Source organism: Phyllostomus discolor, chromosome 1 (genome assembly GCF_004126475.2).
Source record: "Phyllostomus discolor isolate MPI-MPIP mPhyDis1 chromosome 1, mPhyDis1.pri.v3, whole genome shotgun sequence".
Lineage (NCBI taxonomy): Eukaryota > Metazoa > Chordata > Mammalia > Chiroptera > Phyllostomidae > Phyllostomus > Phyllostomus discolor.
The window spans coordinates 183,786,408-183,797,703 of NC_040903.2; the positions used below are offsets into that span (position 1 = coordinate 183,786,408).

General features: G+C 41.1%; 1 protein-coding gene across 1 annotated transcript in view; it reads right to left on the minus strand.

The window, feature by feature from the left end:
- Window positions 1-11,295, minus strand: part of EXOC5 (exocyst complex component 5) — a 43,198-nt gene extending 31,903 nt beyond the window's left edge. Inside the window, exon 1 of the mRNA XM_028505624.2 lies at window positions 10,987-11,295. Coding sequence (XP_028361425.1) covers window positions 10,987-11,013 — 27 coding nt within the window. The 5' untranslated portion in view covers window positions 11,014-11,295. The remainder of the gene's footprint in view (window positions 1-10,986) is intronic.
- Between the last annotated feature and the right edge of the window lies 1 nt (window position 11,296).

The following is an 11,296-nucleotide window of genomic DNA, read 5'->3' on the forward strand; positions in this document are numbered from 1 at the left end:
ATAGTATTCCAGACCATTATGGAAGGGAAGATAGAGCTGAACCCATTAGAGGACTGAGACATAAGCATGGACTAGATGACAGAAACCACATGTGAAAAGGATCCAGTTAAGACCAATGGATGATAACCTTGTACTTTTTATCATCACCATTATTATCATATTGGGCACTTGGTCTATAAAATAAGGGCTATTACAGTGAGGAAATCTAAATAGAAGTCTTTAAAATTGCCCCTCTCTAACTCAATATAGTTAGTAAATCAAGTGGGATGGCGAAAATTAGGGCTATTCTTAAAGCTCTAAAGCAAAGATCAGCAAATTTTTCCTTAAAGGGCCAGACAGTAAGTATTTTAGGTTTATAGGCCAGTCTCTGTTACAACCATTCAGCCCTGCCACTATAGTACAAATGCAGCAATAGATAATATATAAATAAATGGGCATGGCTGTGTATCAATTAAACTTTAAAAACAGGTCTCTATCCCATGAGCTATAAGTTTACTGACTCCACATCGAAAGAATGCAGGGGTGGTTTTACCCATCATTTTCATCAGTCTGGATTTTTTCAGAAACCAGACAAATCTGGAGAATAACTACCTCAAAATCAACCAATGTAACATCTCCCAACATCATGGTACATGGCCAATGATTTGGCAATACATACTTTTCTATCCCTATCAGCAAAGAGGATCAGACAATTCACAGTCACACAGAACTGACAACAGTATACATTTAGTTTTGCTTCAAGGCAGTGCGAACTCTCCTACACTGTATTATAGCATTATCTGTACCATAAGACATTCTCAGAACATCTTATTAATCCACCATGCTAACTGACATCACAATAATTGGGCTGGGTTAAGCAAGCAAGTGGCTACCACACTGGAGGAGCCTTGATATAATAATTATACTCCAGAGAGTGGGACATAATATTGTACAAAGATTCAATGGCAAAGTGAATCAGTAATATTTTTAAGGTTGTCAGGGGCGTGCTGGAGATCTCATCCAAAGTAAAGAACAAATTTTTGCACCTCCCATAACAAGGAAGGACACACAACACCTGGTAGATTTTTTCGAGTTCTAGAGGAAGCCTATTCCACACCTGCTCTGGCACACATATCAGGCATTACAGAAGCAGAAAAGTGTTCTGTAAAAGTGGGGGCCATAAAACCAACCCTGGCTGCCTGAGCCATACAACCTAGCAGACCCTACAGTGTTAAAGTAATCAGTATTTACTAAAGTATTAAAGGTATCAGTGTTAAGAAACAGTGTCATATGGAGTTATGGCAAGGTCCAACGGGATAATCACAGCACAGACCCCTGGATGTGAAACAAGATCACACCAGCAGCAGCAGCAGAAAATTATACATCTTTTGAGAAACAACTCCTGGTGGGCTACTGGACCCCGGTAGATGGCACACCTGACCACAGATGACAAAGTGACCATGCATCTGGAACTATACAGCATTACCTGGGTTCTAATACACTTAGACAAGTGGACAAGTGTAAATGACAAGTGGACTCAGGAACTATCCATCATAAAATGGAAGTGGTAAACGCAGAATCAAACACTCGAACAGGACCAGAAAGCAAACTGCCTGAGCAGGTAGCCCAAACTTCCCTGTCTTCCACCACTATCGCACTAGCATCCCTCTCTCAATTTACACCTATGGCCTTATGAGGCGATCTTTTACAACCAGCTGATGGACAAGGAAAAAGCCTGAACTTGGTTCATGGAGAGCTGGCCAGGCCTGTGAGTGCTTACTAAAACTGGACAGCAGCTGCAGTCACAACCTCACTCAGGGGTGGCCATGAAATTCAGTGGCAAGAAAAGTATCTTCCCAAGAGGCAAAGGTTCAGAAATATACCTGGTCATCCTCTTCAGTGGACAGAGAACACATCTGAGGTTAGAATATACACAGACTCATAGACAATGGCAAAGGGCCTGGCTATCAGAGGACCAAGGTTAGAAGACTGAAGACAGCCCCGGCTGGTATGGCTCAGTGTACTGAATGCCAGCCTATGAACCAAAGGGTCACTGGTTTGATTCCCAGTCTAGGGCACATGTCCAGGTTGCAGGCCAGGTCCCCAGTAGGGGGTGCACAAGAGGCAACCACACATCCATGTTTCTCTTCCTCTTTCTCCCTCCCTTCCTCTCTGCCTAAAAATAAATAAATAAAATCTTAAAAAAAAAAAAAAGGGAAGACCGAAGACAGGGAACCGGGGGTAGAGTCACGTGAATGGATACATGAGAATGGGCATGAAGTATAAAGATCTTTGTATCACATGTTAACACCCCCAGAGGACAGACATCCACCACAAAAGAAGAATTAAACAACCTAGAAGACAAAATTCCTCTGCCAGCCAACATCAGCCAGCCTCTTCCCAGCATTATTAGCACCCCAAACAGAGCAAACACAGTATAGACACTACATGGCCCCAACAGCATGAGGTCCTACTTACCTAGGCTGACCCATCTATTGTGAAAACCAAACATCTAGGCTAACAGCGACAGAGACCAACTCCGAGCCCTTACACAATCCCATCCTTCATGTAGACTAATCAGCCATGTGGTGGCAAGATGACTACATTGAGCCCTTTCCAGTCTGAAAAAGTAATTCATTCTGATGAAAATTAAAAACATTTCAAGTTGGGTTTGTCTCTCCTAAGAGGGAGTGTTTGTTTTCTGGCATGAGATCCCACATATCATATCAGACCAAGAGACCCATTTTACAGCAAAGGTGGTGACCATGGGATCCACTGGTCATATTACAAACATTACCACCCAGAAGCTACCAGTCTGACAGAGCACTGAACAGCCCGCTGAAGGCACAGCTGAAGCACCAGTTCAAGGACAATACTCTAACAATGGAGCACTATCCTCCAAGATGTAGTATACATTCTGAACTAAAAACCTTTATATGATGCTGTGTCCTCAAAGGTGGAAAAACACAAATCTAGGAACAAGGAGTAAAAGCAGAAGTGGCCCTGCTTATAATGATCCCTAATTTGTGCTTGCTATTCCTGCATTTCTGGCATCTTCAGGGTTAGAGGACTTACACTCCCAACAGGAAACACTTTTGCCTGGGAATGTAATAAGAAGTCCCTTTAAACTCTAACTACAGATACTACTTGTACATTTTGACTGCTTATATTCGGGGGGGGGGTGGGGGGAAGGTGAAGAGTGGCCATCTTTGTCAGGGGCATTCAACACTAATCATTATAAGCAGGGCTGCTATTACACAATGGGTACAGAAAATATGTTTGACACATAGATCTCCTCATGGGAATATCTTGATATTCCATTGACCAATTCTAAAGTACATGGACAAATGTAGCTGCTCTGGCCTAAGAAGGGTATGGTAACCAGTTAAACCACCAAGAATAGCAGAAGAACTAACTGAAGGGGGGGCAGAAGCAGGTGGTTAGAATGAAGAGTAGAGGAGGGAAACAGTGTATGTCAGTTGCAACCCAAGAGCTGCAGTTCATCCCACTAAATTTCTAATTTTCCTCTAAGATAAGAACCCCAAGTAGAAAGCTAAAGGAACTGTTCCTCAAATGTATATGAAGAAGTGGAGTCTAGTGGTATCAGGTTGGTCTGTGGTGGATACAATGATGTGTCACCCAGGTCACCTTTCAAGAAGGGATGTGCTCCAGGTCTTAGCAGTGCTATCCTCAGAGAGCCTTCATCTGACAGTATTTTCAGAGATCTCCTAGGCTGCAAAGAGACACTTCACTCAATGTTATACCTTTACTAATGCAGTCTATATCCAATGACTGACCAAGATGGGGATTATAAATGTCTGACCACTTTGGTCCAAAGCAGGACAACTCTGATAGGTCATTTTAGTTCCAGAACTCCCAAAAGGGGCCACCAACACTGTCACTGGACCAGCATTGTAGCTCTACTTTTCCATAGGCCCAATTGTGCATCCTTACTCTGCTTCTTCACAGTTGTTCATCCCAACGGTACTTCCTAATAAATATTCTGCACACTAAACTCTGTCTCAAAGTCTTCTCAGAGAATTCAACTTGCAACACAGCAGTAGTCCAGTTGGAGACACTAATGACTCAGCTATAAGTGGAAGTGGAGGGGTGCTGAAAAATGATCAGGTATGTGACATTTTAAAGGATGTACTCATACAAATTACTTAAGGATTAATGTGGGGAGAAATTTAAAAAAGGAATTGTGATTACTCATAGAGGTTTGCAGCTTGAACAACTGTGTGAACGGTGGGTGTGCCATTTCCTGAGACTGGGGAGAGATGGAAGAGAGATTAAGGGAACAAGAGTTTTATTCAGTATTTATGTTGTAGATGCCTATTAGATATAAATGAAAGCACACAGTCAGAAAAATAAGTTTGTATTACAGGGAAAAAACTGAAACTAGGTATAATTTTAAAAATACCGTTTAAAACCTCTGAATTGGATGAGATCACCTATAAGGAAGAAGAGCGCGCCAAACTTTAGAGATAGGGGAGGAAAAAGATTGAACAAAAGAAACAAAGCAGGAGAAACCAGTGATGGAAGAGGGAAAATTAGGAAAGAACAATGTCCTGGAAACAAAGTGCAGTTTTATCTTCAGAGGCAATCAAATCACCACAAAAGTTTAAGATAAATGAACCTAATGTAACCAAAGTTCCAACAAAGCAGAAAACAAATAATTCTCCACAACTTGCTTTCTGCATTTAAAACCAAATAAATCTCCATAACTTGCTTTCTAATACTCAATATTGCTACAAAGGCATTTACAATGAGAAAAAGCCAGATTAAAAAGTTCTGTGACCTCCAAATGACCAAGTCCTGCCAAGAGGATTCTCGAGGACACTTGCAAACAAGTACCACCTCCAAAAATCTTTCAGAATTTCGTGAACCTGACAAAGGTATATCTTTCACCTTCTATTTTACTATAGTAATTAAAAGCAAAAATGGCCAAAACAAAAACAAAAATTGAAGTATACACTACAGACTAAGATACTATCATATTAAATTCAACTTTACATAATTGGTTACTGTGTTGCTCTATTAAACTGATTTCATTTATATTCCTTACATATGCTACCAACTGTTAGGAAAACTTGGAGTTTGGGATCATTTCTATTAAAAATTAAGACATTAAGCTCTTGGACAAGAATATAAATCCCTAATTTAACACTGTTTCTTTGAGATACCCAAATAAACTTTTATATTTTCTTATAGCATCTTCCCCACAATAGATCCAATACAATGTGTTACAACCACCCATATCTGTCTCTTCACTCCCCCTCACACACACACACAAAAAAGTCACATCAGATCCCTTAGACATGATCTTATAAAGCCTTCTCAAAGCTTCTCCCATCTGCCCCTGTGGTCACAATGCCTTACTATGAGCCACCACTCCCACACCTAATGCTTATACAGATCCTCTGTCTTCACACTATTTCCTGAATACTCTTCACCTTACGAACTGGAGTCATCTTCTATCTATGCCTTGGAATCATCTATCAACATGCAATATATATGTCATTACTATATGAAACCTTCCCTAATTATGCCAGAAAGAAATTCTGTACTCCCACTGCACTGCATTATCTCTTAACCAATATCCCCTGTAATGGTGTAATATAAGAAATACACATTTTGTTCTTTGTACTCAGTTCCTGACCAGAGCTCCTAAAACCTTTGGAATTACCTGAATGATAAAGGTGCTAGAAGCATCTTTTATTCTAATATTTAATCTTTGACCCCTGTTCCTGACACAGAGCTCCTAAATCCCTTGGAATTTTCTGGATGATAGGAGTGTGTCTTTTGTTCTACTGAAAAAACTCTTGCTGGGCTCCTGGATGGTGCCTCATCATCAGAAAGATCAAACATGATTAGAAGACTGGAACTTTCAGCCTCACACCTCATATTCCAGGGAGGGGAGATGGTCTAGACATTGAGTTAATAATCGATTATTTCTACATGATGAAGACTCCACAAAAATGCCTAAAGCAGAGTTCAGAGAGCTTCCAGGTTGGTAAACACATCAAGATGCTGGTAGGGTGGCCCACCCAAAGAGGGCATGGAAGCACTGCACTCCTTCTATACGTTGCCCTATGCAGCTCTTTCATCTGGTTGTCCCCAAGTTGTATCCTTTTATTATAAACCAGTAACCTAGTAGTTTTCCTGAGTCCTGTGAGCCCTTCTGGCAAATTATCAAATCTCAAGAGGGGGTCATGAAAACCCCCAATACACAGACAGTCAGTAGGAAGCACAGGTAACAACCTGGACTGTAACTGGTATCTGAAGTAGAGGTGTCTTGTAGGACTTGAGCTCTTAACTTGTGGGATGTGATGCTAACTCTAGGCAGGGTATGTCAGAATTAAATTGAATTGTAGGACATCCAGTCAATGTCTACTGGAAAGCTGAACTGTGGGGAAAATCCCCACACATCTGGTGTCAGAGGTGAAGTATTGAGATCAGTGGCAGAGTGTTGAGGGAAGAAAGTGTTCTTTTCCTTTCATTCCAACTAGATTTTCAACTCAAAACACCTTTTGACTCCAGTACTTGGAATGACTTCTGGACTAGGGTAGGTAAGGTATTCAATAAAATGTTTGTTGAATGAATACATTTTCTCACATACATGGTACTCACATACATGATAGCCAGGTTCCACAAACATTTATTTAACAGCTAATACGGCTGAAAACAAGTGCATTTCAGCACCTTAAAGGTAAAGGAGTGGTCCTTACTTGAATATCTCATATTTGTTAATATATTTTAGCTAGTTAACACTATAAGAGATAAATCTGTTTAAACAGCTTTTGTAACTTAGTTTGAAAATTTAAGACACAGAAATTTGTTTGTATGAGAAAATGCATTCTTGACTACTCAAATTCTAATCTGGAAGTCAATGAGCCATTGTCAAATTACACGACCTCAAACACTATCATGAGCAAGGCTCCTGCATTTACAGTAGAGAGAAAAAAACTATTTCCTAATTCTGGCACTCAGGACATCTACAATTAAAATTCAATATACCTCACATGCCATTCCTCTTCTTCTGCACTCCAGCCAAAATGAACTCTTCTCCAGTTATCTTCTTTTATGTCTTAGATTTCACTGCCTGCTATATTAGAAAATCCCTCCACCCAGTTCCACAAACTCAAATCTAACTTATCCTTTGTATAGCATTTAAATACCATCTCCTAAATCTTCCGCACTTCTAGAAGTCTTCCCATTCTCCCAAGTCCTACAGGATTTTATCTAGACCTCTTTGACTCCATTTATAGCTTTATTTCAAGAGTATGTAGTTATATATCTATTTTCCTTTCTCTATTTAACAATAAGGGCAGGTTCTATATACAATTCAACATTTTCCAAAGTATGTTCATGGAATTCACAAAATTAATAAGCACTACAAAATAAAAGTATCATAATCAAAAAAGTTGGGAAAATGAACTTCTCAGAATTTTTAACATACTAAGGCATATTATAAAACTCTAATGAAACAAAGTATGTCCATTTCCAAAACCTACTTGGCCTTTAAACCATTCTGAATTTTTTGCAGCACATAGCATAGAATTAGTATTTCTATGGCATGCAGATTCATTAATCTTGGCACCTCATCTTGAACTCCGTAGGTACTTAACAAATATTTGCTGGATAAATGAGTAATTGACCCTAGTTAACAAAGAACTCTCCCATTAAGGTAACTTGTGCAGGGAGAAGTGAAGACTCCAAAAGAATAACAAGACAAAAAAAAAAAAAAAAAAAAAAAGCAAGTAAGGGAGTACGATGTCCTCAGTAGTGCAGTAAGAGAAAAGAATATTTGCAACAACAGAAAAGGAATTCAGTACCCTAGTCCCTTTTTATATATGGAGGAAACCGCAGAGACTTCCCGTTTAGAATGTCCATCCAAAGGTGATCATTTAGAAACACTGCACATAGATCCTTTTAGAAAGGTGTGCCCATGTGGGCTGAAACTAAGAAGGTATTCTCATGAATTTCTAGGATACTTCACTATTTTTAAAAAATATTTTATTTATTTATTGTTAGAGAGATGGAAATGGAGGGAGAAAGAAAGAGAGGGAAACATCAATGTGTGGTTGCCTCTCACAAGACCCCCACTGGGGACCTGGCCTACAGCCCAGGCATGTGCCCTGACTGGGAATAGAACCAGTGACCCTTTGGTTTGCAGGCTGGCACTCGATCTATTGAGCCACATCAGCCAGGGTGGATACTTCACTATTAAAATAACTGAATAATATATAACTAATCATTTCTGCAAACTGAGAAAATATCCTATAATTAATTTTGTGGTTCTAAGGTGTTTAAGTAAAAAAAAAAAGGCAGTCTCATGGGACTAATAAGATTTTAAAAGCAGCAGAGTTAACAAATGAGATTTCATGAATTCAAAGCAAAATTTGTATTGATTGGACCACTTTCAATGGGGAAAAATGAAAGCACAATTCAACTTAATAGTGCACTAAAACCAGGTTGCATAAAAACAAAATATCCTTGACTGTGTTCTAACCTCTACTTCCCACAATTCTCCAGCTGTCCAGTTGTGACTAAGAAAGGGAAGCAAGGGAAAAGACACTCCCTGACTTGCCCAGCAACCTAGGGCCTATCCAAGTAGCAACAGGAAACAGCAGCAAAGCCTGAGGTTTGGATTTTTATCTCTCCTCCCTCTTAAGCAAAGGGGCCAATTTTTCACTTAGGACTGAAAACTTATTCAAGCAGACAGAGCCCACTCTAGGGATGAAAAGGTAAATACATTTTAATCATTCTTAACATTTAACTTTAACAATATAATAATGCTTTTTCATATTAATGAAACAACAAACCACAAACATATGGTCAGGAAAAAGAAAGTCACATGAGTTAAGATCCATAAGAATGTTTAAAATTGCTCTATGAACCCTCTGGCCAAAGAACTAGTCTGTCTCTATCATTACCCTATCAGCAGCAATTTTCAACCTTTTTCATCTCATGGCACACATAAACTAATTACTAAAATTCTATGGCACATCAAAAAATGTATTTTTTGCTGATCTGACAAGAAATAGGTATAATTTTGATTCATTCACATCAGACAGCCACTGTTGTATTGGCTGTTGACATTTTTTTATTTGACAACCTCAGGGAAAAGAGGTATGTGCCCCTGACTAAAATAGTCAAACACTACAGGTTTTAAAAATTCTTGCAGCTCACCAGTTGAAAAATCGCTGCTCTCTCAGTAAGTGAATTATTACCAGCTATCACATAACTGGGGTCACTGAGTTAAGTTAAAGCCTAATTTGGTTTAACTACTTTACTAAATGATGAGACCCTAGAAAGCAAAATATATATTTCTGTACCTCCTCCCCTCCTCCCGGGGGGGGGGGGGGGCATAAATCAAATACACTTTCATGTAAGTTATGTGGAACTCATGTGATAAAATGGTTAAAGAAAAATAGACATAGTTTTGTCTGAAACACAACTGGGAATGACATGCCGTATTCATTAACTCAAAGATTAATGCCTTAGGAACTGTATGATAAAGTACGGTTTCTATTAAAAGCTAGCTAGCCAAGTATTTCATTAGGTATACTACCAATCACAACTTCAAAAATAGTTTTCTACCTTTATAAGATGTAAAATGAATACATAAATAAATAAAAAAGACAAAGAACTACAGAACTTCATACTTCAGTATCATGCCCAGCAACACACAGTAAAAGCTTTTAGCAAAAAGAATGTCTCCCTTCTCCTATGTCAATCAATATACAGATGGAATTAGGAAAATTAATGTACTCAATACTTAAATATGAGAAAATGTAATTAGTATTTCCAAATTCTTTCTCGTAACTATAAGCCTTTCACTCACAAATCACCATTTTATTACAAATTATTATAACAATAGCATGATATTCCTCTCAACAAAAACAGTATCTATCCAAAAGCTGACAGAAACCTGAAATATAGTAACGGTAACAAACGTGAAAAATTCCCAGCTGTAATAAAAACGGTGGAATTTACATTTTAAGCCAAAAAGAAAAGAAGTAATTGCTGAATCTAAAGCAGAAAAAATTCTCCAATTTTCATTTTTGGAGAAATTCTCTATTATCAACTGCGACCTTCTCAATTCTCACTTAGTTACTCAATATGAAACACAAACACGCACAGAACGGGTCTTCCTTTTTCTTCATATCTCGTTTCCATTTCTTTCACAAAAGGAGACGCTTTCTTCATACGTTTCATTGTTTTGTGGTCCAGTGAGAATTTCGCTATTCTGTTATCTCGAGCATTACAGCTTTCCACGCTGCATTCCACTACATTAAATGTTAACTTTTAGAGACTGGGAACTCGCAAGGAAACAAACACATCAGCACGCTCGCCGTCTCCGCGTTAAGGACCCCCTCGCTCGCCGCTAGGGGAGGTTTGGAACACACACCAACTCCCTGAGACCCGCACATAAATGTTCTTTTTAGCTTTGCCTCCAATGATTCTGAAGGGCTCAGCAGGCCTTTACTGTCCCAAAAAATACTTCGGCCTTTTCCATCATGAGGGTAAGCGGGCAAGAAGCGAGTGCCACTGCTACCCACAAACGTTGTGATTACAAAGAACGAGAAGCCCCCCATCGTCCGGATCTCTGGCGGCACCCTGGGAAAATTACGCGAGGATCCCAGCGACAGGACCGGGCTCGCCCAGCCTGGGGCTCCTGACTCCTCTTTCCGCGCCCCGGTCAGCCCTTCCCACCATTCACCCCGAGTACATCTTCCCAAGCCCCCACCTCCCAGGCCCCCTCCCTCCTTTCCGACTCCGCGTTCCCTCCCCTGCTAACCCCCGTCCCAGTGCCACCCCTCCCCCATGTCACGCTCCACTCGCGCCGACACCCGAGCCGCCGCCCCACCCCTCGGCTCCCGCACCATTCTTCCGAGGGCTGCTCCCGGGTCGCGGGTGACCACCCGCTCGCTCCTCAGCCCGCCCTTCTCGCTACCTGCACCCCGGGCCTGTCACTCCCTGAAAGCTGCCAGGACCCACCTCGAAGAGCTCGGCCGTCGTAGCCATCCCGGCCGGCTGAGAGGCTCGCCTCGCGCTGGACGCCGTCTCCTCTTCACATGCTGCGCCTCAGCGGCGCCACACACAGGTCCCCGCTCAGCTCGCCAGCTCCGGCGCCAGGACGCTGCGGGCTCCCCGACTTCCCACCGAGCCCAGGCGGGGCTGGAGAGCGGCCATGAAGCGAAGCCGCAGACGCCTGTCAGCTGCCTCCCGGCGCCGCCCGCGCTGCTCCCATTGTCACCGCCTCGCACGCCGGAAGTGGAGCTGCGCGCGCCCACAAGGCGGTCGGGAG